A 26,180-nucleotide genomic window follows, 5' to 3' on the forward strand; every position below is an offset into this window, starting at 1 on the left:
AATCCCTGCTCACTGAGGACATGGTGTACGAGAGACAGTACATCTTGTCAGGGTATTACAAAATAAAACCTCTTCTGTGTGGTTGAAGTCCCAAATCCTGCAGGGGGCAGTATAACAGCAGTATTACACCACAAATCTCTCTTCTCCTTGAACTTGTCCTGAAGACAACTTCTCTACACTAGACACATTACAAATCTTCAGATAAACTACCTGTTCTCTCTCTCTCTCTCTCTCTCTCTCTCTCTCTCTCTCTCCCTCCCTCCTCTTTGGGTCATGCTCTCTGAAATGTCCTAGCATTCATTCTTTCTCATAAGACAAGTGAGACTACTCTTCAAACATATAATATTATATTACCATAATTTCCGGACTATTAAGCGCACCTGAATATAAGCCGCACCCACTGAATTTAAAAAAATATTTTATTTTGAACATAAATAAGCCGCACATGTCTATAAGCCGCAGGTGCCTACCGGTACATTGAAACAAATTAACTTTACACAGGCTTTAACGAAACACGGCTTGTAAAAAAAATAAATAGGCTTTAACGAAACACGGCTTGTAAAAAAATGAGCAGTAAGCTTTAGTTGTCTTTTTGCACTGAGTCAATTCCTCACGCTGCTGTTTCCAACGTCTTATCATCGACTCATTAAGACCAAGCTCCCGTGCAGCAGCTCTATTTCCTTTTCCAACAGCCAGATCAATCGCCTTCAACTTGAAAGCTGCATCATATGCATTTCTCCGTGTCTTTGCCATGATGAGGGTGACAAAATGACTACCGTAATCAGAATGATGGGAAGTTTGAGAGCGCTCGATTTAATCTAAACAGTAAACAAAAAAGTTGTTTGACCTTAACCCGTTCGGCAATTTCATTGGTCTAATGAAAGCTTCATGCCGCCAAAAAACAGAGCACGTCACAGAATGTGTTTAAAAAATAAATAAAAAATTGAAAGCGGGAAAAATCCATATATTAGCCGCGTCATTGTTTAAGCCGCGAGGTTCAAAGCGGGAAAAAAGTTGCGGCTTATAGTCCAGAATCTACGGTATGTTGTTTTATATATTCTGTTGTTCAATCATTTGAAAAGAATATACTATCTTCATGAGAGAGATCATAGCACAAAGTGTCTGTGTTATTCAACCCAAACTAACCCCGTCTCTGTTACATGTCACCACAGTGAACCAGTACAGTAAAGCTGTGTGTTATTCAACCCAAACTAACCCCGTCTCTGTTACATGTCACCACAGTGAACCAGTACAGTAAAGCTGTGTGTTATTCAACCCAAACTAACCCCGTCTCTGTTACATGTCACCACAGTGAACCAGTACAGTAAAGCTGTAGGGCATTGTGTCTGTGTGTGACATTTAAAGTGCTCCCTCCTGCAACGCAACTCGTACCAGGCAGGAACCAGAAACAGGGAGCAGGGACTAGAGCCACAGCCAGGGCATAATCCCATTAATGAGACTGTGCTAGATTAGGGTCAGTCACAGACTGAGTGAGATTAAGATTAGATTAAAATCACTGCTAAAAAACTGCAGTGGACGTCCGTGACAAAATTACAGGAACACAGAGATACAGGGGGAGTATACGGTGGTGGAATGGAGAGAGAGATAGAGAGATAGCGAGAGATACAGGGGGAGTATATGGTGGTGGAATGGAGAGAGAGATAGAGAGATAGCGAGAGATACAGGGGGAGTATACGGTGGTGGAATGGAGAGAGAGGAAAGAAGGAGATTATATATAGAGAGAGAGACAGAGATAGAGAGCGAGAGAGAGAGAGAGAGAGAGAGAGAGAGAGAGAGAGAGAGATTAGACCCAAGCAAATCATGAGAAAACCAAAATATAATTACTTGACACAATGGAAAGAATTAACAAAAAAACAGAGCAAACTAGAATGCTATTTGGCACTTAACAGAGAGTACACAGTGTCAGAACACCTGACCACTGTGACTGACTAGGGCTGTTGCGGTGACCGTATTACCGCCACACCAGCAGTCACAAGTCATGAAGGCAGTCAAATACCACGTGACTGTTTAGTCACGGTAATTAGGCTTCTACATGGTCATTAGTAGCCTAACAAACGTGCTAACTGCCTGGTCCTCCGCACTCTATTGTCCCTCTAATCACTCTGACATCAATGCAAATGTTTTCGAAAATCCAATCAAACACTTCATGAGAGCCCATGAGCCCATGTTGCGCAACATTTCTATAGGCTTTGCAATTGTGTGAGAAAACAGAGGGATGGCCTCTACTAAAAAGAGGAGGATCCCATCAGCTTTCTATAGGCTAGGTCTACTATATTTATTTCTCAACTTTCCTAATACACATTTCACACGTATATTATTTAGTATATGTAAAGACAAGATTAAATCAAGAATAGTCTGATGAGTGACTATTAGCCTATCACTTGTGAATTATATATAATCATTTGTGAATGATGCCTAGCATAAGAAACTGCCTTTTTTTGCGAATTTCTTTAATCATAGTCGCACACCTCATAGCCCATAGGCCTATATGTTCTGATAAGGTTTGTATCACTTTGTAACTAAAGTGGCCAAATAACTTCTTAAAATGAAGCACATTAATTGGGTTTAGAGCCTAACTGGCATACATTAGCAGCGTGTGAGTTTCAAGTTTGGGGAAGATAAATTTCACCATAAAAATGCACCGTTATAATAAAAGCATTACTTGCATAATCACATTTGCGGTCACTTTTGATAATGGTGTTTTCCTGCTAATGGAACATTCATGCTTATAGCCTTCTGCCACGTGCACATTACTGCTCTTATAATGTGAAGAAATAGCCTAATAGTTTATCAACATTTTAAGCTAAAAGTTCTGATCTGTTGCGTCAGCCACACTGCGTAAAAAAGTATTTTTGCTGCTAGTGGTTGTATTAATTTGGGATCTATCGCGTCCCACAACTGTCCCAGACTGTTTGGATAATCTATTTCTCACACAGAATAGAATAGGTCGACTTTTGTACTATGGGGGATAGTAGATTGACATAGGCTAGTGCTTTTGCTGTTCGTTAGGCCTACTCATCTTGTTGGCTGATGAAAAGTAAATGTGGACAGTTCTTCCATTATCTTCAATATGCACCTCGGAATTGGATAAGGACGTTTGCAGTTGTGTCCCCGATGTGTCTGTCTTCACTTGTAGCCTGTGAGAAAGACCTGATCACGTGATGGAGAGCCATGTGAGTGAGAGGTGTAGGCTATATAACATGGATTTATTAGACTTTTTAAAATGTAGATGTTCCATAGGTCTGCATCAGTGGCTTGTAAGCTGTGTGTGGAAGCCAGGAGATGCTAAATGTGTTTATGTTAATTAACTGTCAATTAGCGTGAGACAGACAGTTATTTGCTTGACAATCACTATCTAACGAAATGTCTTGACCACCACAGCCCTATGACTGACCCAAACTTAAGGAAAGCTTTGACTATGTACAGACTCAGTGAGCATTGCCTTGCTATTGAGAAAGGTCGCCGTAGGCAGACCTGGCTCTCAAGAGAAGACAGGGTATGTACACACTGCCCACAAAATGAGGTGGAAACTGAGCTGGACTTCCTAACCTCCTGCCAAATGTATGACCATATTAGACACACATATTTCCCTCAGATTACACAGACCCACAAAGAACTAGAAAACAAACCCAATTTTGATAAACTTCCATATCTATTGGGTGAAATACCACAGTGTTCCATCACAGCAGCAATATTTGTGACCTGTTGCCTCAAGAAAAGGGCAACCAGTGAAGAACAAACACTATTGTAAATACAACCCATATTTATGCTTATTTATTTTCCCTTTTGTACTTTAACTATTTGCAAATAATATGACATTTGAAAAATGTTTTGAGTGTTATGTTTACTGAAAGAGTGAGAGAGAGAGAGAGAGAGAGAGAAGTAAGAATAAAGAGAGGGATGGGAGGATGTGGAATAGAGAGAGGGATGGGAGGATGAGGAATAGAGAGAGGGATGGGAGGATGAGGAATAGAGAGAGGGATGGGAGGATGAGGAATAGAGAGAGGGATGGGAGGATGAGGAATAGAGAGAGGGATGGGAGGATGAGGAATAGAGAGAGGGATGGGAGGATGTGGAATAGAGAGAGGCATGGGAGGATGAGGAATAGAGAGAGGGATGGGGGGATGAGGAATGGAGACAGGGATGGGAGTATGGGGAATAGAGAGAGGGATGGGAGGATGAGGAATAGAGAGCGGGATGGGAGGATGAGGAATGGAGACAGGGATGGGAGTATGGGGAATAGAGAGAGAGAGATGGGAGGATGGGGAATAGAGAGAGAGATGGGGAATAGAGAGAGAGATGGGAGGATAGGGAATAGAGAGAGGGATGGGAGTATGTGAAATAGAGAGAGCGATGGGAGGATGGGGAATAGAGAGAGGGCAAGTCTTCATTTTTATTTAACCTTTATTTAACTAGGGACTCACCAGGGCTAGTTCATCAGAACAGACACTAGGGACTCACCAGGGCTAGTTCATCAGAACAGACACTAGGGACTCACCAGGGCTAGTTCATCAGAACAGACACTAGGGACTCACCAGGGCTAGTTCATCAGAACAGACACTAGGGACTCACCAGGGCTAGTTCATCAGAACAGACACTAGGGACTCATCAGGGCTAGTTCATCAGAACAGACACTAGGGACTCACCAGGGCTAGTTCATCAGAACAGACACTAGGGACTCACCAGGGCTAGTTCATCAGAACAGACACTAGGGACTCATCAGGGCTAGTTCATCAGAACAGACACTAGGGACTCACCAGGGCTAGTTCATCAGAACAGACACTAGGGACTCACCAGGGCTAGTTCATCAGAACAGACACTAGGGACTCACCAGGGCTAGTTCATCAGAACAGACACTAGGGACTCACCAGGGCTAGTTCATCAGAACAGACACTAGGGACTCACCAGGTCCAGTTTGTCAGACTTGAGACGTATGTGGGGGTCCAGGGTGATCTTGGGTTTGGCTGCAGACAACACTGTTCTCTGGGTGGGGGCCGAGCCTGCAAGGAGAGAGGACAGACAACTATAGTGTTAAAGTCTGTATTGGAGGGGCTATACGGGGTGGTATAAAACACTGTCCTGTCACCTCAGCAGAATATTGTCATGTTCTGTTCATTTCCAGATGATTCTACACTAACACACCACAGATACGGCTGTTTTTACACAATGGTTGTTCTGGTGTTTCCTCTCACAGAGTATCTGTCAATTATTAACTACTGTTAACAACCATAGTCTCAGAGGGAGGGAGAGAGGTTCAACGAGAGAGAGAAAGAGAGAGAAAAAGAGAGAGAGGGCAAGGGAGAGAAGAAGAGAGAGGAAGCAAGGGATAGGGAGAGAGACGGCGACAGGGACACCGAGTGCTACTGTATTAATTTAATGTTTTGTCTGTCCCAGTTTGTGTGTGTGTGTGTGTGTGTGTGTGTGTGTGTGTGTGTGTGTGTGTGTAAGAGTGTGTGTGTGTGTGTGTGTGGTGTTATGTTAGGGTGACCCCCTGCTGCGGCTGATATTTTCTGATTGCTTTGCCTGCCTCATCCCTCCCTCCCTCGCTCATCGCTCCCTCGCTCTATCCCTCCCTCCCTCATCACTCCCTCGCTCTATCCCTCCCTCCCTCATCACTCCCTCGCTCTATCCCTCCCTCCCTCATCACTCCCTCGCTCTATCCCTCCCTCCCTCATCGCTCCCTCACTCTATCCCTCCCTTCCTTCCTGACTCCATCTCTCTCCCTCCATACCTTTATCCCTCATCCCTACCTCCATGTCCCTCTCTCTCTCTTCCCTCCCTCTATCCCTGTCCTCCCTCCCTTCTCTCTCTCTCCTCCCTCCCTCTATCCCTCTCCTCCCTCCCTCCCTTCTCGCTCTCTCCTCCCTCCCTCTATCCCTCTCCTCCCTCCCTTCTCCCTCTCTGTCCTCCCTCCCTGTATCCCACTCTCTCTCCTTCCTCCATTCTCCCACCTTCCTCCCTCCCTCTCTCTCCTCCCTCCATTTATCCCTTCCTCCCTCCTCCCCTATCCAATGAGGGTATTTAGCGACCTCCTGAGTGACAGGTGGGTTTCCATGACAACAGGGGGGCGTGAACAGCAAACCTGGTTTCAAAAAACAGATAAAGCAACACCTCACGGCACAACGCCTCTCCCCCATGTGACCTACTTGTTGTGTGTATGTACTGACACATGTAACTGATAGATACACACACACACACACACACTACATGTGAATGTTTTAAATGGATGTAAATTGTAAAGTCTTTTGTCTGTTATGTCTTTTTGGTTATGTGTGGGACCCCAGTAAGACTAGCTGTCTCCATTGGCGTTGGCTATTAGGTTCCTAGTAAATCTCATCTAAATAATGACAAGCTTACTCGGTTTCCTTTTACCTCCTTTCCCTCTCCTGTGTCCACCTCCTTTCCCTCTCCTGTGTCCACCTCCTTTTCCTCTCCTGTGTTCACCTCCTTTCCCTCTCCTGTGTTCACCTCCTTTCCCTCTCCTGTGTCCATCTCCTTTTCCTCTCCTGTGTCCATCTCCTTTTCCTCTCCTGTGTTCACCTCCTTTTCCTCTCCTGTGTTCACCTCCTTTCCCTCTCCTGTGTCCACCTCCTTTTCCTCTCCTGTGTTCACCTCCTTTCCCTCTCCTGTGTTCACCTCCTTTCCCTCTCCTGTGTCCATCTCCTTTTCCTCTCCTGTGTTCACCTCCTTTCCCTCTCCTGTGTTCACCTCCTTTCCCTCTCCTGTGTCCATCTCCTTTTCCTCTCCTGTGTTCACCTCCTTTCCCTCTCCTGTGTTCACCTCCTTTCCCTCTCCTGTGTCCATCTCCTTTCCCTCTCCTGTGTCCACCTCCTTTCCTTCCCCTTTTCTCATCTATTTATTTATTTATTTCTCTCTTTCATCTTTCTCTCCTCCATCTTTCTCTCCTCTTCTTCTGCCCTTATTGAAACACGTTTCATCCCATCACAACGGGAGTGTTTCACTTTGACTTGATACAGCAGGTGGCAGCTGTATCAAACCAGGAGTATTACTGCAAACACTACACACACACACACACACACACACACACACACACACACACACACACACACACACACACACACACACACACACACACACACACACACACACACACACACACACACACACACACAACTATCTGATAATGTTGGATCAGTGATGTTGGATCAGTGATGTTGGATCAGTGATGTTGGATCAGTAATGTTGGATCAGTAATGTTGGATCAGTGATGTTGGATCAGTAATGTTGGATCAGTAATGTTGGATCAGTGATGTTGGATCAGTGATGTTGGATCAGTGATGTTGGATCAGTTAGTGCTTTAGCTTTGTGTCTGTCTGGGCAGTATGTCAACTGCTATAGATTGATTGGTTTGAATTGAATTGATGTGTACTTAGTTTCATTGTCTACTCTGAGACACCTGTCATCATTGACATCTGTCACCGCTGACAACAGCAGTCATCTCCAGCTTAGCCAATCGCATCGCTGGGATGGTGAGTGGTCATGATTACGAGAAAATAGGATTAGAGAAATGGTCACTGGTTGTCCTGACCCCTTGCATTGTGTAGGCTGCCTGGTGAAGGGAACAGGTGATGACTAGGCTGAGTCCCCAATGGCACTACTTTTGACCAAGGCCCATAGGAATCTGATAAAACATACATTCTTAGAAAAAAGGGTTCCAAAAGGGTTCTTCGGCTGTTCCCATAGGAGAACCCTTTTGGTTTCAGGTAGAACCCTTTTTGGTTCCAGGAAGAACACTTTTGGTTTCCATGTAGAACACTCTGTGGAATGGGTTCTACCTGGAACCAAAAAGGGTTCTTCAAAGGGTTCTACTATGGGGACAACCGAAGAACCATTTTAAGTTCTAGATAGCAAATGTTGTTTTCTAAGAGTGTAGTGCACTATGTAGGGAATAGCCTTCCCCTGTAGAAGGGTTAATACTATAGGTCAACCGATTCATTGGCATGGCCGATTAATTAGGGTCGATTTCAAGTTTTCATAACAATCGGTAATCGGCCCTTTTGGACGCCGATTATGGCCGATTACATTGCAATCCACGAGGAAACTGCGTGGCAGGCTGACCACCTGTTACGCGAGTGCAGCGTCAAAAGGACCTTGTGGCTGCAAGGAGCCAAGGTAAGTTGCTAGCTAGCAATAAACTTGCCTTATAAAAAACAATCAATCTTCACATAATCACTAGTTAACTACACATGGTTGATGATATCACTAGGTTAACTAGCTTGTCCTGCATTGCATATAATCAATGCGGTGCCTGTTAATTTATCATCAAATCACAGCCTACTTCAACTTTGCCAAACGGGTGATGATTTAACAAAAGCGCATTCGTGAAAAAAGCACAATCGTTGCACGACTGTACCTAACCATAAACATCAATGCCTTTCTTAAAATCAATACAAAGAAGATATTTTTTTAAACCTGCATATTTAGTTAAAAGAAATTAATGTTAGCAGGCAATATTAACTAGGGAAATTGTGTCACTTCTCTTGCGTTCAGTGCAAGCAGAGTCAGAGTATATGCAACATTTTGGGCCGCCTGGCTCCTTGCGAACTGTGAACCAATTTGCCAGAATTTGACATAATTATGACATAACGTTGAAAGTTGTGCAATGTAACAGCAATATTCAGACTTAGGGATGCCACCCGTTCGATGAAATACGGAACGGTTCCGTATTTCACTGAAAGAATAAACGTTTTGTTTTCGAGATGATAGTTTCCGGATTCGACCATATTAATGACCCAAGGCTCATATTTCTGTGTGTTATTATGTTATAATTAAGACTATGATTTGATATTTGATAGAGCAGTCTGACTGAGCGGTGGTAGGCAGCAGCAGGGTCGTAAGAATTGATTCTAACTTTACTGCGTTTTCCAGCAGCTCTTATCAATGCTTGATCCACAGCGCTGTTTATGACTTCAAGCCTATCAACTAGGTTAGGCTGGCAATACTAAAGTGCCTATAAGAACATCCAATAGTCAAAGGTATTTGAAATACAAATGGTATAGAGAGAAATAGTCGACGCGTCATAATTCCTATAATAACTACAACCTAAAACTTCTTAACTGGGAATATTGAACCACCAGCTTTCAAATGTTCTCATGTTCTGAGCAAGGAACTTAAACGTTAGCTTATTTACATGGCACATATTGCACTTTTACTTTCTTCTCCAACACTTTGTTTTTGCATTATTTAAACCAAATTTAACATGTTTCATTATTTATTTGAGACAAAATAGATTTTATTTATGCATTATATTAAGTTAAAATAAAAGTGTTCATTGTTCATTCAGTATTGTTGTAATTGTCATTATTACAAATATATAAATAAAAATTGGACGATTAATCGGTATCGGCTTTTTTTGGTCCTCCAATAATCAGTATCGGTATCAGCGTTGAAAAATCCTAATCGGTCGACCTCTAGTTAATACAGTGCTGGAGGTAACCCTACCCCACAGCAGAACATTCAAATGAAGTGTTAAATGTTCCCATCATATATAACAGCAGAACATTCAAATGAAGTGTTAAATGTTCCCATCATATATAACAGCAGAACATTCAAATGAAGTGTTAAATGTTCCCATCATATATAACAGCAGAACATTCAAATGAAGTGTTAAATGTTCCCATCATATACAGTGAGGGGAAAAAAGTATTTGATCCCCTGCTGATTTTGTACGTTTGCCCACTGACAAAGAAATGATCAGTCTATAATTTTAATGGTAGGTTTATTTGAACAGTGAGAGACAGAATAACAACAAAAAATCCAGAAAAACACATGTCAGAAATGTTATAAATTGATTTGCATTTTAATGAGGGAAATAAGTATTTCACCCCCTCTCAATCAGAAAGATTTCTGGCTCCCAGGTGTCTTTTATACAGGTAACAAGCTGAGATTAGGAGCACACTCTTAAAGGGAGTGCTCCTAATATCAGCTTGTTACCTGTATAAAAGACACCTGTCCACAGAAGCAATCAATCAATCAGATTCCAAACTCTCCACCATGGCCAAGACCAAAGAGCTCTCCAAGGATGTCAGGGACAAGATTGTAGACCTACACAAGGCTGGAATGGGCTACAAGACCATCGCCAAGCAGCTTGGTGAGAAGGTGATGTTAAGGGAATTTTCAATTTCAATAATGCATTTAATCTTTAACCAATTCACCGAGGTTTGTAAGACCCTGGGTTCACTAATAATTGGGCAAAGTCTCAGATTTTATAAAAAAGGTTCACAGATCTTTATTCATGAGAGCTCTAAAGTCAAAAATGAGGAGCCAGTCCTTTTATAATACACACACACATTCCTATCTTTAGACCACTCCCTGCTCAAACAACCACTACTTTTCCACTAACCACAAAGAACCAGAAATGTTGTCCCATTCTTCAAGGCTTTCACCTCCCCTCCCCTGTTGGGGCCCTCTTGGTTTGAAACCCTCTAATGATTTTCTATTATCTACTCTACAACTTCACTCTGTTTACATCCCTACTAAATAATATAACACCCTAGTATTACAATTCTAACAGATCTACCCACATCCTGGTTTTATCTTCTCATGATTCTCAAACATTTCACACTATTATACTGTAATACCCTTGTTTGAACCAGGTATTGAGTTTGTTTGTTATAATTAATTGGTATTATATTTAAAAGATGATTGAATTGCTCCTAAACTGTAATGTTGTTAATGCATTATGCTTTTTTAAGAAATATTGATTTAATGTATAAGTGAATAGTTTGTTTTACTTTGAAGTTTAAGTTTTGACCAATAAGGTCGCTTGTTAAGTTGTGGCCAATGGGAGTTGACCTGGTTAACGGGAGGGAAAAAGACGTTGATGAAAGGATGGACGTTTTACCTCAGGACGGTTGGTGAAGAAAAATTATAAAAGAAGACGACAGAACTAGAACAAAACACATTGCTACTAAGACATGAAGGGAAATACATGTTTTATTTAATAAAATAGTTGTTATAATTTTGTTAATACTTAGTAAAGACTGAAGCTACTGTCTCGTCGTGGAGGTATTTGCCAGCCTTGAGGTTAGCCTAGCATCGTGTGACACAGGGAGATAATTGCTTGGGAAGCTTAACGAGTTCGTGTTCCCATGGGGATATCGGTTACGGCTAAGGAGTACTGTCTGCATGGGTAGCTGTGCTTGCCTTGGACTTTGTGAGGAAACCTGCATGGAACTGCCATACTTCGCTGTGGGAATATCTACCAAGTAGTGAGTAACCACAATGTGAGGTGCTTTGAGCTCCAATGCGCGCCAACGGTTTATTTAAGCAAACTTGAAATAATCTGGACACGGGTTGTGCACGACTCATTGGGGTTTATTATTTTTATTTCTTTTGATGTTGTGTCTGAAAATGTATTTGTGTTTGAAAATGTTTTAATACACATATGGAACGTTATGTATGTTGCCTTGGTGGAGTCATTGATTGTTTCAATTTAATTTAATGCATGGGATGGTTTATCCTGATTCAATAACAGAAACCTATAATCATTTCATCTGAAGTTAATACCCTATTGTCATAACCCTAGATAGTTTACAATAGGAATTCTTATTGGAGATGTCCTTCTCACCTAACATCCTGTCATGACGTTGGCCTCTTTTGGTACAGGGAGGACAGTTGACCCCTCCCTTTTGCACACAATCCACCCTGTGTGTAAAGGGTCGTAAAAACTCTAAAATTCCAGGAGAGTCTCTGACCAATGGCCCATCGAGAGACACAGGAAATTCTTCCAACTCATAGAATTAGAGAGCCAAGCGACATTTTGTGTTCTGGAGAAGGTATGGAAGATTGGTGAAGAACACAGCTACGAACTGATCCGCTCGGTACCATTTTGTGATACTCAGAAGAGACAATATAGCCATATTACCATAAAACTGTTTATATAATATACTCAGTTTAAGACTTGCCTCATATGGGTGTATGGAATGTATTAATAAGGATAAAGCTTTTGTAAGACATTGAGATGCTATGTACTGATGTAATGTGATAGAATTGTATTTCTGTAACCAAATCTAACTCAGTCATAGGCACGCCCCAGGGACACATACAGGACCAGGCGTCATTTGACCAGCCTGTTCGATGGGCACTATAAAACACTCCCTGATTTACATTTCTACAGACCAGGCCTACACTCCGTGGCCACATAGGTTCTACCATCTAATTCCTCTACTGAAAGTGAACCATACCACGTGGTTAACTTTTAGACTTATCAATACTGACAGAATAAGAACAAGTTTTTGATATTAATTATTAGTCTGCAGCTAAGTAAATTATATCATTGAACGCGAAGACCAACGAAGCAACCATTCGATGACGACATTAATGAATGTCGCTCTGAAAGATCCATTCTAACCGAGAGAGAGAGAGAGAGAACGCGGACAAAACTCCCCAACAGAACTACTCTCCAACAAGAATCAGAACGACACACTGAGCGTAAATATATATATTGATTGCAATTGTTCCCGAATGAGTGAGCCTTCAATTGTCAATTGTTAATGAACTCTGTGTAAACTTCTCAGCTGACCATTTATGACCCATTGTTCAACAGGCCGACCAGCCTGTTTAGCCAGTAGGGCACATTCCGATACCAATCCTTTGTGACAATAATTACTGTTTGTATGTTTTTCTGTTAATTACTTAGTGTAGTAAATAAATGATTTTAAGACAATTGATGTATGGATGATTTTAGTAAAGACTGGGTTCGTGCAGATACAACAATTTACGACGTTTGGAATGAGACTGGACTAGAGGTAAATACACCATTTAAACTAGGAGATAATCGGCCTATACTATAATAGAATATAATATTATAGTATAGGAAAGTTATATTAGGAAAATTATAGCTTTGTAATCTGAATATTCTCCTTGGTGCCCAGACCTCCTAGTTAATTACAATTAAACGATTAATCAGTTTAATCGCGTGATAATAATTACAGGGAGCTAATTGATAAACATATATTCCGTTTAATGGTACCCCCAAAGACACGACAATCCCATGCTGCTGAGATACTCTACATAAGTTAATATTGTGAGAGTCATATTCGAGCCTGGTGAGAGGGTTACAATACAATTTCAGAATGGAACCCTTTAGTCATTATTCAAACACATACAAATTATTCTATCAGGTGACAACAGTTGGTGCGATTATTCGCAAATGGAAGAAACACAAAAGAACTGTCAATCTCCCTCGGCCTGGGGCTCCATGCAGATCTCACCTCGTGGAGTTGCAATGATCATGAGAACGGTGAGGAATCAGCCCAGAACTACACGGGAGGATCTTGTCAATGATGTCAAGGCAGCTGGGACCATAGTCACCAAGAAAACAATTGGTAACACACTACGCCGTGAAGGACTGAAATCCTGCAGCGCCCGCAAGGTCCCCCTGCTCAAGAAAGCACATACACATGCCCATCTGAAGTTTGCCAATGAACATCTGAATGATTCAGAGGACAACTGGGTGAAAGTGTTGTGGTCAGATGAGACCAAAATGGAGCTCTTTGGCATCAACTCAACTTGCCGTGTTTGGAGGAGGAGGAATGCTGCCTATGACCCCAAGAACATGGAGGTGGAAACATTATGCTTTGGGGGTGTTTTTCTGCTAAGGGGACAGGACAACTTCACCGCATCAAAGGGACGATGGACGGGGCCATGTACCGTCAAATCTTGGGTGAGAACCTCCTTCCCTCAGCCAGGGCATTGAAAATGGGTCGTGGATGGGTATTCCAGCATGACAATGACCCAAAACACACGGCCAAGGCAACAAAGGAGTGGCTCAAGAAGAAGCACATTAAGGTCCTGGAGTGGCCTAGCCAGTCTCCAGACCTTAATCTCATAGAAAATCTGTGGAGGGAGATGAAGGTTTGAGTTGTCGAACGTCAGCCTCGAAACCTTAATGACTTGGAGAAGATCTGCAAAGAGGAGTGGGACAAAATCCCTCCTGAGATGTGTGCAAACCTGGTGGCCAACTACAAGAAACGTCTGACCTCTGTGATTGCCAACAAGGGTTTTGCCACCAAGTACTAAGTCATGTTTTGCAGAGGGGTCAAATACTTATTTCCCTCATTAAAATGCAAATCAATTTATAACATTTTTGACATGCGTTTTTCTGGATTTGTTTGTTGTTATTCTGTCTCTCACTGTTATAAATAAACCTACCATTAAAATTATAGACTGATCATTTCTTTGTCAGTGGGCAAACGTACAAAATCAGCAGGGGATCAAATACTTTTTTCCCCTCACTGTATAACCGCAGAACAGAAGGGTCTTTCGTAGCACATATTTCACTATGAACTCTTCTCTATATTTTCGTAGTGGTAAGGCATATGACTATGTTAAAATGCCCTGCTGTGTTATCATGCCAGCGTGGTGCTGCTAGAAGACACAACCCTTAAATCCTATTTTAGCTGACGGTTACTATGTTAATATGGCAAACCTACAATATCTCGTTTTTGAAAACGTTGGGATGAGAGGGGAACCCTTAAACAGAGACATTCATATGCTGTTGTTACAGTAGTACACACACACCGCCACACACACACACCGCCACACACACACACACACACTTATACACACACACACACACACACACACACACACACACACACACACACACACACACACACACACACACACACACACACACACACACACACACACACACACACACACACACACACACACACACACACACACACACACAGACAACCCAATCTAGAGGAACATGAAAGCTTGTTGGTCTTAATTCCATATATATTGTGAATCTGTTAACCTGCTTTGACCTGTTAACACCTCTCCTACCCTCCTGGCCTCTAGGGCACCCTGCTAAAAATCCTGACACATACACACACACACACAAACATACAGACACACACACACACCCCACCCCCAGACACACCCCACTGCGTTGCCAGCCACACTCTGATTAAATCCCAACTCCTTTTTAATCCCCAATCCCTGGTTTTCACTTCACCTCACCACCTTCATTTAGTGAGTGTTAAATAAACACAGTGTGTTTGCGTACGTGCCAGGTGAGACATGGGGGGGGTGGGGGAGAAGTCTGAGAATGACCGTTTTTCTAGAGGACATCGAAGGTTCTCTGACAGGCTTTTCTATAACTAGGTCATAGAGGGGGGGAGTAAAAAGAGAGTAGGAAGGGAGAGAGAGAGGGGTGAGAGAGAGGGGTGAGAGAGAGAGAGCGAGAGAGAGAGGTACAGTAGATAGGAGGAAGAGAGAGAGAAAGAGCGAGAGAGAGAGAGACAGAGAGGGGCACAATAGAAAATAGGAGTGAGAGAGGAGTAAGGGAAAGGGAAGAACTCAGCTGGGTGAAGTAGTAGAGAAAATATGATATTATAATTGATATTTAATCGTACCTGAAATGTGTATATCTGGAGGGCAGATGTCAGGGGAGGGAGAAGGCAGCGGGGCAGGTTCCCCCGTACGGATCTACACAGAGAAGAGGAGAGGAGGCTGTTGGAATTGTACAACAAATATTAACTCACTGAGCTACAAGAGGCCAAGAGCTAAGTATCAGCCTTCATCAACATTACATCAGACTAGAGCAGAAACCTACAGACCTGTATCAACATTACATCAGACTAGAGCAGAAACCTACAGACCTGTATCAACATTACATCAGACTAGAGCAGAAACCTACAGACCTGTATCAACATTACATCAGACTAGAGCAGTAACCTACAGACCTGTACCAACATTACATCAGACTAGAGCAGTAACCTACAGACCTGTATCAACATTACATCAGACTAGAGCCTTAACCTACAGACCTGTATCAACATTACATCAGACTAGAGCCTTAACCTACAGACCTGTACCAACATTACATCAGACTAGAGCAGAAACCTACAGACCTGTATCAACATTACATCAGACTAGAGCAGTACCCTAGAGACCTGTATCAACATTACATCAGACTAAAGCAGAAACCTACAGACCTGTACCAACATTACATCAGACTAGAGCAGAAACCTACAGACCTGTACCAACATTACATCAGACTAGAGCAGTAACCTACAGACCTGTATCAACATTACATCAGACTAGAGCAGAAACCTACAGACCTGTATCAACATTACATCAGACTAGAGCAGTACCCTACAGACCTGCATCAACATTACATCAGACTAGAGCAGTAACCTACAGACCTGTATCAACATTACATCAGACTAGAGCAGAAACCTACAGACCTGTATCAACATTACATCAGACTAGAGCAGAAACCTACAGACCTGTATCAACATTACATCAGACTAGAGCAGAAACCTACAGACCTGTATCAACATTACATCAGACTAGAGCAGTAACCTACAGACCTGTATCAACATTACATCAGACTAGAGCAGTAACCTACAGACCTGTATGAACATTACATCAGACTAGAGCAGAAACCTACAGACCTGTATCAACATTACATCAGACTAGAGCAGAAACCTACAGACCTGCATCAACATTACATCAGACTAGAGCAGTACCCTACAGACCTGCATCAACATTACATCAGACTAGAGCAGTAACCTACAGACCTGTATCAACATTACATCAGACTAGAGCAGTACCCTACAGACCTGTATCAACATTACATCAGACTAGAGCAGAAACCTACAGACCTGTATCAACATTACATCAGACTAGAGCAGTACCCTACAGACCTGTACCAACATTACATCAGACTAGAGCAGAAATCTATCATCCCTGCCCTGAACCAGCGTACAATCGGAGGACTTTATTAATTATTTGATCAAATGTTACTTTATTCAACAGGTATATGATCTAACTACATTTAAGATGTGAAGAGGAAGAATGCTAACCTCGGGTGATGGATACTACTGAGAAGGAGGAGGAGAAGAGGAGGAGAGGAGAAGACTGACCTCTGGTGATCTGACGTGGACTTTTAAGCGTCCGGAGCTGTACCCGTTGCCAACGCTGCGCTGGACACCGTTGTGTAAAGACGTGCTGTTGGGGAACGGACCTTTACCAGGGATGAAAGCGATCTCCACCACCGCCTCTTGACTGGAGGGATAGATAGAAGAACATAGAACTTAGCAGTAGAACTTTACAACTTTAGAAGTATAGAACTATAACTTATAACTTTACGACTTTAGAAGTATAGAACTATAAATTATAACTTTACGACTTTAGAAGTATAGAACTATAAATTATAACTTTACAACTTTAGAAGTATAGAACTATAAATTATAACTTTACGACTTTAGAAGTATAGAACTATAAATTATAACTTTACGACTTTAGAAGTATAGAACTATAAATTATAACTTTACGACTTTAGAAGTATAGAACTATAAATTATAACTTTACAACTTTAGAAGTATAGAACTATAAATTATAACTTTACGACTTTAGAAGTATAGAACTATAAATTATAACTTTACGACTTTAGAAGTATAGAACTATAAATTATAACTTTACAACTTTAGAAGTATAGAACTATAAAGTAGAACTTTAGAACTATAAAGTATAACTTTATAAGTATAGAACTATAAAGTATAACTTTAGAACTATAAAGTATAACTTTAGAAGTATAGAACTATAAAGTATAACTTTAGAAGTATAGAACTATAAAGTATAACATTAGAAGTATAGAACTATAAAGTATAACTTTAGAACTATAAAATATAAATTTAGAACTTTAGAACTATAAAGTATAACTTTACAACTTTGGAAGTATAGAACTATAAAGTATAACTTTACAACTTCAGAAGTATAACGCATATTATCTCACATTATTACTTTTGATTTCATCTCACAAACTTGTAGTATATAAGTTTTCGTACACACCAACACGTCCACCCCCACACAATTCAACCCCCACCCCCACACCATCTGATATCTCACCTAAATTTGACCTTGTTGACCATGCTCTTAGCCTCCTCGTGGGTCACACCTATCAAGGACTCCTTGTTGATGGCAATGAGCTGATCCCCTGGCCTCAGGCGCCCATCCTGCAAATGGGGGACAGCAGAAAATACGAATTACAAAAACGTTATTCTACATGCAATGTGGACATTTGTTTTTGGCTTTACACACATAAAAACAGACATGAAAACATAATCAGGAGAACCTCATCCTTTAAATAATTCAAAAAAACTATACACAAGTGGTGCTTACAGTGTGTAACATACAGTTTATCAGTAGACTACAGTTCATCAGTAGGTTGATGGGCAGCAGGTAGCCTACTGGTTAGAGCGTTGGGCCAGTAACCGAAAGGTTTGTGGATTGAATCCCCGAGCTGCCAAGGTCAAAATCTGTCATTCTGCCCCTGAACAAGGCAGTTAACCCACTGTTCCTAGGCCGGCATTGTAAATAAGAATGTGTTCTTAACTGACTTGCCAAGTTAAATAAAGGTAAAAAAATATATAATAATTGTGTGTAACATACAGACAGAGCAGAGCAGACAGACAGAGCAGACAGACAGGCCAGAGCAGAGCAGACGATGCAGGTGTCCTGTTCTACATGATGCTGCATGTTGGCACAATGTGAGCAGAGGGCAGTTTTTCTAACAGCTAGAAAGGCCAACACATCACATCAGCAGTAATATGAGAATTCTCTCTCCACTGTCATTAACCGTCAGGGACACCCCAAGAGGAGGAGCGGTATAATGGAATATAGAACCTTCTAGCATCACAATGTCCAGGTTCTATGGAACCTTCTAGAATCATAACATTCAGGAAAACATAACTGAAAAATCTATGTCAGAGCAGAGAGCCTCTGATCCTTCTACATCCCATTACATGGCTTTGGAAAATATACATGACACACAAAATTAAGAGACCAGCAGGATAGAGACAGGATTGGGATGAGGAGAGGGTGGGCTGTTTCCATACAAGAAAACATCTCTATGACGGTCATACCACCAACCAAGAGTTACATGCACACACACACACACACACACACACACACACACACACACACACACACACACACACACACACACACACACACACACACACACACACACACACACACACACACACACACACACACACACACACACACACACGCCTGCACACTCTCTCACACACAAACACATCCACTCTCTCTCACACACACACACACACCTGGTTTTACTGTAAGAGAGAAAGCTCATCTGCTCTACTCTCACATCGTGTACTGTAGGACTTTAAAACGAGGCAGACATTGTGTTGGAGTTATTTTTAGGGTGCTTAGATTGTGGATGATTTATTAGCTGAGGAAATGAGCTGCTGTATGTTTTACTGTTTGATGACTAGCATTTGGTTCAACAGCCTCTTAGGAGTCACTACATTTAACATCATGTATCCTGTTGTTTTACAGTATTTCACAAGGACGCCGCTAACAGTAGCTAAGCCTTATCCCATTCTGGGGGAATGTTGACAGTTGAAAAGGGATTTTACTTGCTTGCACATGTACTTTCCCAGCAGCATACCACCCTACATCCTACTGCTGGCTTGCCTCTGAAGCTAAGCAGGGTTGGTCCTGGATGGGAGACCTGATGCTGCTGGAAGTGGTGTTGGAGGGCCAGTAGGAAGCACTCTTTCCTCTGGTTCCCCCAAAAATATCTCAATACCCCAGGGCAGTGATTGGGGACATTGCCCTGTGTAGGGTGCTGTCTTTCAGATGGGACGTTAAACTGGTGTCCTGACTCTCTGTGGTCACTAAAGATCCCAGGGCACTTATTGTAAGAGTAGGGGTGTTAACCCTGGTGTCCTGGCTAAATTCCCAATCTGGTCCACATACCATCATGGCCACCTAATCATCCCCAGCTTCCAATTGGCTCATTCATCCCCCTCCTCTCCCCTGTAACTACTCCCCAGGTCATTGCTGTGAATGAGAATGTGTTCTCAGTCAACTTACCTGGTAAAGTAAGGGATAAAAAATAAGTACTGACACTCACTTCACTACAGTGGTTAGCTAAACACTGAGGTAGCTGGTCTTGGACCAGAGGTTGCATGGGTATGTGAGCTAAACACTGAGGTAGCTGGTCCTTGATCAGTGGTTGTCTGGGTATGTGAGCTAAACACTGAGGTAGCTGGTCCTGGATCAGTGGTTGTCTGGGTATGTGAGCTAAACACTGAGGTAGCTGGTCCTGCATCAGCGGTTTCCTGGGTATGTGAGCTAAACACTGAGGTAGCTGTCCCGGACCAGTGTACCAACAGATCTGGTACCAGGCTAACTGAATATTAGTAGAAGTATATTCAGTTTATTGTATCTCATACACCTGATGGTCAGAATGTGAGATAGCAACACCCTACTGTTCTGTTCTGTGAAACAGCTCTGGGGTCTGCTGTGGCTGTGTGCTCTGTGGTTCTGGGCCTGCCGTGGCTGTGTTCTCTGTGGTTCTGGGCCTGCCGTGGCTGTGTGATTCTGGGCCTGCCGTGGCTGTGTGATTCTGGGCCTGCCGTGGCTGTGTGATTCTGGGCCTGCCTTGGCTGTGTGCTGTGTGGTTCTGGGACTGCCATGGCTGTGTGCTGTGTGGTCCTGTGCTCTGTGCTCTGCCACCACTGTGTCATGGTTAGGAAGCTGTCTGGCTCTGTACAGTGTTTCCCAACCCTGGTCCTCCAGTATCACCAACGGCCCAACCCTGGTCCTCCAGTACCACCAACGGCCCAACCCTGGTCCTCCAGTATCACCAACAGCCCAACCCTGGTCCTCCAGTACCACCAACAGCCCAACCATGGTCCTCCAGTACCACCAACAGCCCAACCCTGGTCCTCCAGTATCCCCAACAGTGTTTCCCAACCCTGGTCCTCCAGTACCCCCAACAGTGTTTCCCAACCCTGGTCCTCCAGTATCCCCAACAGTGTTTCCCAACCCTGGTCCTCCAGTATCCCCAACGGCCCAACCCTGGTCCTCCAGTATCCCCAACAGTGTTTCCCAACCCTGGTCCTCTAGTATCCCCAACAGTGTTTCCCAACCCTGGTCCTCCAGTACCCCCAACAGTGTTTCCCAACCCTGGTCCTCCAGTACCCCCAACAGTGTTTCCCAACCCTGGTCCTCCAGTATCCCCAACGGCCCAACCCTGGTCCTCCAGTACCCCCAACGGCCCAACACTGGTCCTCCAGTATCCCCAACGGCCCAACCCTGGTCCTCCAGTACCACCAACCCTGGTCCTCCAGTACCACCAACAGCCCAACCCTGGTCCTCCAGTACCCCCAACAGTACAGTTTAGTTGTATCCCTGGTCCTCCAGTACCCCAACAGTACAGTTTAGTTGTATCCCTGGTCCTCCAGTACCCCAACAGTACAGTTTAGTTGAATCCCTGGTCCTCCAGTACCCCAACAGTACAGTTTAGTTGTATCCCTGGTCCTCCAGTACCCCCAACAGTACAGTTTAGTTGTATCCCTGGTCCTCCAGTACCCCAACAGTACAGTTTAGTTGTATCCCTGGTCCTCCAGTACCCCAACAGTACAGTTTAGTTGTATCCCTGGACCTCCAGTACCCCAACAGTACAGTTTAGTTGTATCCCTGGTCCTCCAGTACCCCAACAGTACAGTTTAGTTGTTTCCCTGGACAAACACACCTCATTCAACTCATTGAGGCTTGATGATTAGTTGACCAGTTGAATCAGATGTGCTTGTCCAGGGTTACAATAACAATGTGTTCTGTTGGTGGTACTGGAGGACCAGGGTTGGGCTGTTGGTGGTACTGGAGTTCCAGGGTTGGGCTGTTGGTGATACTGGAGGACCAGGGTTGGGCTGTTGGTGGTACTGGAGGACCAGGGTTGGGCTGTTGGTGGTACTGGAGGACCAGGGTTGGGAAACACTGTTGTGGTACTGGAGGACCAGGGTTGGGAAACACTGTTGGTGATACTGGAGGACTAGGGTTGGGCCGTTGGTGGTACTGGAGGACCAGGGTTGGGCCGTTGGTGGTACTGGAGGACCAGGGTTGGGCTGTTGGTGGTACTGGAGGACCAGGGTTGGGCCGTTGGTGGTACTGGAGGACCAGGGTTGGGCCGTTGGTGGTACTGGAGGACCAGGGTTGGGCTGTTGGTGGTACTGGAGGACCAGGGTTGGGCTGTTGGTGGTACTGGAGGACCAGGGTTGGGCTGTTGGTGATACTGGAGGAGCAGGGTTGGGCTGTTGGTGGTACTGGAGGACCAGGGTTGGGCTGTTGGTGGTACTGGAGGACCAGGGTTGGGCTGTTGGTGATACTGGAGGACCAGGGTTGGGCTGTTGGTGGTACTGGAGGACCATGGTTGGGCTGTTGGTGATACTGGAGGACCAGGGTTGGGCCGTTGGTGGTACTGGAGGACCAGGGTTGGGCTGTTGGTGGTACTGGAGGACCAGGGTTGGGCTGTTGGTGGTACTGGAGGACCAGGGTTGGGCTGTTGGTGGTACTGGAGGACCAGAGTTGGGCTGTTGGTGGTACTGGAGGACCAGGGTTAGAAAACACTGATATAGAACAAAGATATCAGTTGCACTATGTATGTATGTATGTATGTATGTATGTATGTATGTATGTATGTATGTATGTATGTATGTATGTGTATGTACAGTTGAAGTCAGAAGTTTACATAAACCTTAGCCAAATACATTTAAACTCCGTTTTTCACAATTCCTGACATTTAATCCCTGTCTTTGGTCAGTTAGGATCACCACTTTATTTTAACAATGTGAAATGTCAGAATAATAGTAGAGAGAATTATTTATTTCAGCCTTTATTTCTTTCATCACATTCCCAGTTGGTCAGAAGTTTACATACACTCAATTAGTATTTGGTAGCATTGCCTTTAAATTGTTTAACTTGGGTCAAATGTTTCGGGTAGCCTTCCACAAGCTTCCCACAATAAATTGGGTGAATCTTGGCCCATTCCACTTGACAGAGCTGGTGTAACTGAGTCAGGTTTGTAGGCCTCCTTGCTCGCACACACTTTTTCAGTTCTGCCCACAAATTTTCTATTGGATTAAGGTCAGCGCTTTGTGATGGCCACTCCAATACCTTGACTTTGTTGTCCTTAAGTCATTTTGCCACAACTTTAGAAGTAATCAAATCAAATCAAATTGTATTGGTCACATACACATGGTTAGCAGATGTTAATGCGAGTGTAACGAAATGCTTGTAGTATGCTTGGTGTCATTGTCCATTTGGAAGACCCATTTGCGACCAAGCTTTAACTTCCTAACTGATGTCTTGAGATGTTGCTTCAATATATCCACATAATTTCCCCCCCTCATGATGCCATCTATTTTGTGAAGTGCACCAGTCCCTCCTGCAGCAAAGCACCCCCACAACATGATGCTGCCACCCCCGTGTTTCACGGTTGGGATGGTGCTCTTCGGCTTGCAAGCCTCCCCCTTTTTCCTCCTAACATAACGATGGTCATTATGACCAAACAGTTCTATTTTTGTTTCATTACACCAAAGGACATTTCTCCAAAAAGTACGATCTTTGTCCCCATGTGCAGTTGCAAACCGTAGTCTGGCTTTTTTATGGTGGTTTTGGAGCAGTGGCTTCTTCCTTGTTGAGAGGCCTTTCATATTTATGTCGATATAGGACTCGTTTTACTGTGGATATAGATACTTTTGTACCTGTTTCCTCCAGAATCTTCACAAGGTCCTTTGCTGTTGTTCTGGGATTGATTTGCACTTTTCACACCAAAGTATGTTCATCTCAAGGAAACAGAACGCGTCTCCTTCCTGAGCAGTATGACGGCTGCGTGGTCCCATGGTGTTTATACTTAAGTACTATTGTTTGTACAGATAAACGTGGTACCTTCAGGTGTTTGGAAATTGCTCCCAAGAATGAACCAGACTTGTGGAGGTCTACAAGTTTTGTCTGAGGTCTTCGCTGATTTTGTTTTATTTTCCCATGATGTCAAGCAAAGTGGCAGTGAGTTTGAAGGTAGGCCTAGAAATACATCCACAGGTACACCTCCAATTGACTCAAATGATGTCAATTAGCCTATCAGAAGCTTCTAAAGCCATGACATAATTATCTGGAATTTTCCAAGCTGTTTAAAGGCACAGTCAGCTTAGTGTATGTAAACTTTTGACCCACTGGAATTGTGATACAGTGAATTATAAGTGAAATAATCTGTCTGTAAAGAATTGCTGGAAAAATGACTTGTGTCATGCACAAAGTAGATGTCCTAACCGACTTGCCAAAACTATAGTTTGTTAACAATACATTTGTGGAGTGGTTGAAAAAAACTGTTTTAATGACTCCAACCCAAGTATAGGTAAACTTCCGACTTCAACTTTATATATCTATTTCTCTATGTCTCTATCTCTCTATTTACAGTAATTATTTAGTGTCTTCAGTAATTATTGGGACAGTGAAGCATGTTTTCTTCTTATGGCTCTATACTTCAAAAGTTTGGATTTGAAATCAAACAATGACTATGAGGTTAAAATGCAGACTGTCAGCTTTAATTTGAGGGTATTTTGATCCATATCGGGAGAACTGTTTAGAAATGACAGCATTTTATGTACATAGTCACCCCATCTATCACGCTGCAGGTGAAAGGTGCAGCATGGACAACCCTTCCCATCCTGCCCCCTCCATTAGTGTCAGCTTTCCAGAGAGGTTTGGAATATGGACAACCCTCATCTATTCCCTCACACCCTGCCCTCCCCCATCCTACCCCTCTCCTCTCACCTTTTCCTATCAGTGTCATATTTCTGGGGGGGGCAGATGGGGGACAGGACAGGAAGTGCTGTGGGGGTGGTAGAGGCTAGATGGTAGGGAGAAAGAGGGCAGGGGGACAGGAAGTGCTGTGGGGGTGGTAGAGGCTAGACGGTAGGGAGGTAGAGGTCAGGGCGTACTGTGGGGTCGTAGAGGCTAGATGGTAGGGAGGTAGAGGTCAGGGGGACAGGAAGTACTGTGGGCGTAGTAGAGGCTAGATGGTAGGAAAGTAGAGGTCAGGGAGTGCTGTGGGGGTGGTAGAGGCTAGATGGTAGGGAGATAGAGGTCAGGGAAGTACTGTGGGGGTAGTAGAGGCTAGATGGTAGGAAGGTAGAGGTCAGGGAGTGCTGTGGGAGTGGTAGAGGCTAGATGGTAGGGAGAAAGAGGGCAGGGGGACAGGAAGTGCTGTGGAGGTGGTAGAGGCTAGATGGTAGGGAGGTAGAGGTCAGGGAAGTACTGTGGGGGTAGTAGAGGTTAGATGGTAGGAAAGTAGAGGTCAGGACAGGGAGTGCTGTGGGGGTGGTAGAGGCTAGATGGTAGGGAGGGTAGAGGTCATGGGAGTGCTGTGGGAGTGATAGAGGCTAGATGGTAGGGAGGTAGAGGACAGGGGAACAGGGAGTCCTGTGGAGGTGGTAGAGGCTAGATGGTAGAGAGGTAGAGGTCAGGGAGTGCTGTGGGGGTGGTAGAGGCTAGATGGTAGGGAGGTAGAGATCATGGGGAACAGGGAGTGCTGTGGGGTGGTAGAGGCTAGATGGTAGGGAGGTAGAGGACAGGGGAACAGGGAGTGCTGTGGGGGTGGTAGAGGCTAGATGGTAGGGAGGTAGAGATCATGGGGACAGGGAGTACTGTGGGGGTGATAGAGGCTAGATAGTAGGGAGGTAGAGGACAGGGGAACAGGGAGTGCTGTGGGGGTGGTAGAGGCTAGATGGTAGGAAGGTAGAGGTCAGGGGGACAGGGTGATGGCCTAAGTAAGCAGGGTCCTAAAGGGCTGACCTTCACAGTCTGTGTGTCTGTCCTGTCCTGCTGTCCTGTCCTGCTGCTCAAGGGACTGTGGGGACTCTGACACGTCCCCTTCACACTTGAGCTAATTGGGAAGCAGTCTGCATCACTTTATCTCTCTCTCTATCCATCCCTTCCTCTCTCTCACTCTCTCCAACCCTCTCCATCCCCCTGTCTCTCTCCATCCCACTGTCTCCATCTCGCTCTTTCCATCCATCCCTTTCCCTCTCTCTCTCCAACCCTCTCCATCCCCCCTGTCCCTCTCCATCCCACTGTCTCTTTCTCTCTTTTTCTTCACCCCTCTCTCTCTCCCTCTCTGTCTCTAACTCTGTCTCTCTGTCTCTAACTATGTCTCTAGCTCTGTCTCTCTGTCTCTAGCTCTGTCTCTCTGTCTCTAGCTCTGTCTCTAGCTCTGTCTCTCTGTCTCTAACTATGTCTCTAGCTCTGTCTCTCTGTCTCTAGCTCTGTCTCTCTGTCTCTAGCTCTGTCTCTCTGTCTCTAGC

At 43.9% G+C, this 26,180-nt stretch overlaps 1 protein-coding gene across 3 annotated transcripts in view; it reads right to left on the reverse strand.

Moving 5' to 3' along the window:
* LOC106606366 (uncharacterized) overlaps positions 1–26,180 on the reverse strand; it is a 142,008-nt gene that overhangs the window by 8,517 nt on the left and 107,311 nt on the right. For all 3 annotated transcript variants that reach the window (XM_082976250.1, XM_082976251.1, XM_082976252.1), the window contains exons 9-12: positions 17,911–18,017; positions 16,926–17,067; positions 15,411–15,483; positions 4,927–5,021 (exon numbers count right to left, since the gene is read on the reverse strand). In XM_082976250.1, coding sequence (XP_082832376.1) covers positions 4,927–5,021; positions 15,411–15,483; positions 16,926–17,067; positions 17,911–18,017 — 417 coding nt within the window. The remainder of the gene's footprint in view (positions 1–4,926; positions 5,022–15,410; positions 15,484–16,925; positions 17,068–17,910; positions 18,018–26,180) is intronic.

Source organism: Salmo salar, chromosome 06, assembly GCF_965601325.2.
Source record: "Salmo salar chromosome 06, fSalSal1, whole genome shotgun sequence".
NCBI classification, from domain to species: Eukaryota; Metazoa; Chordata; class Actinopteri; order Salmoniformes; family Salmonidae; genus Salmo; species Salmo salar.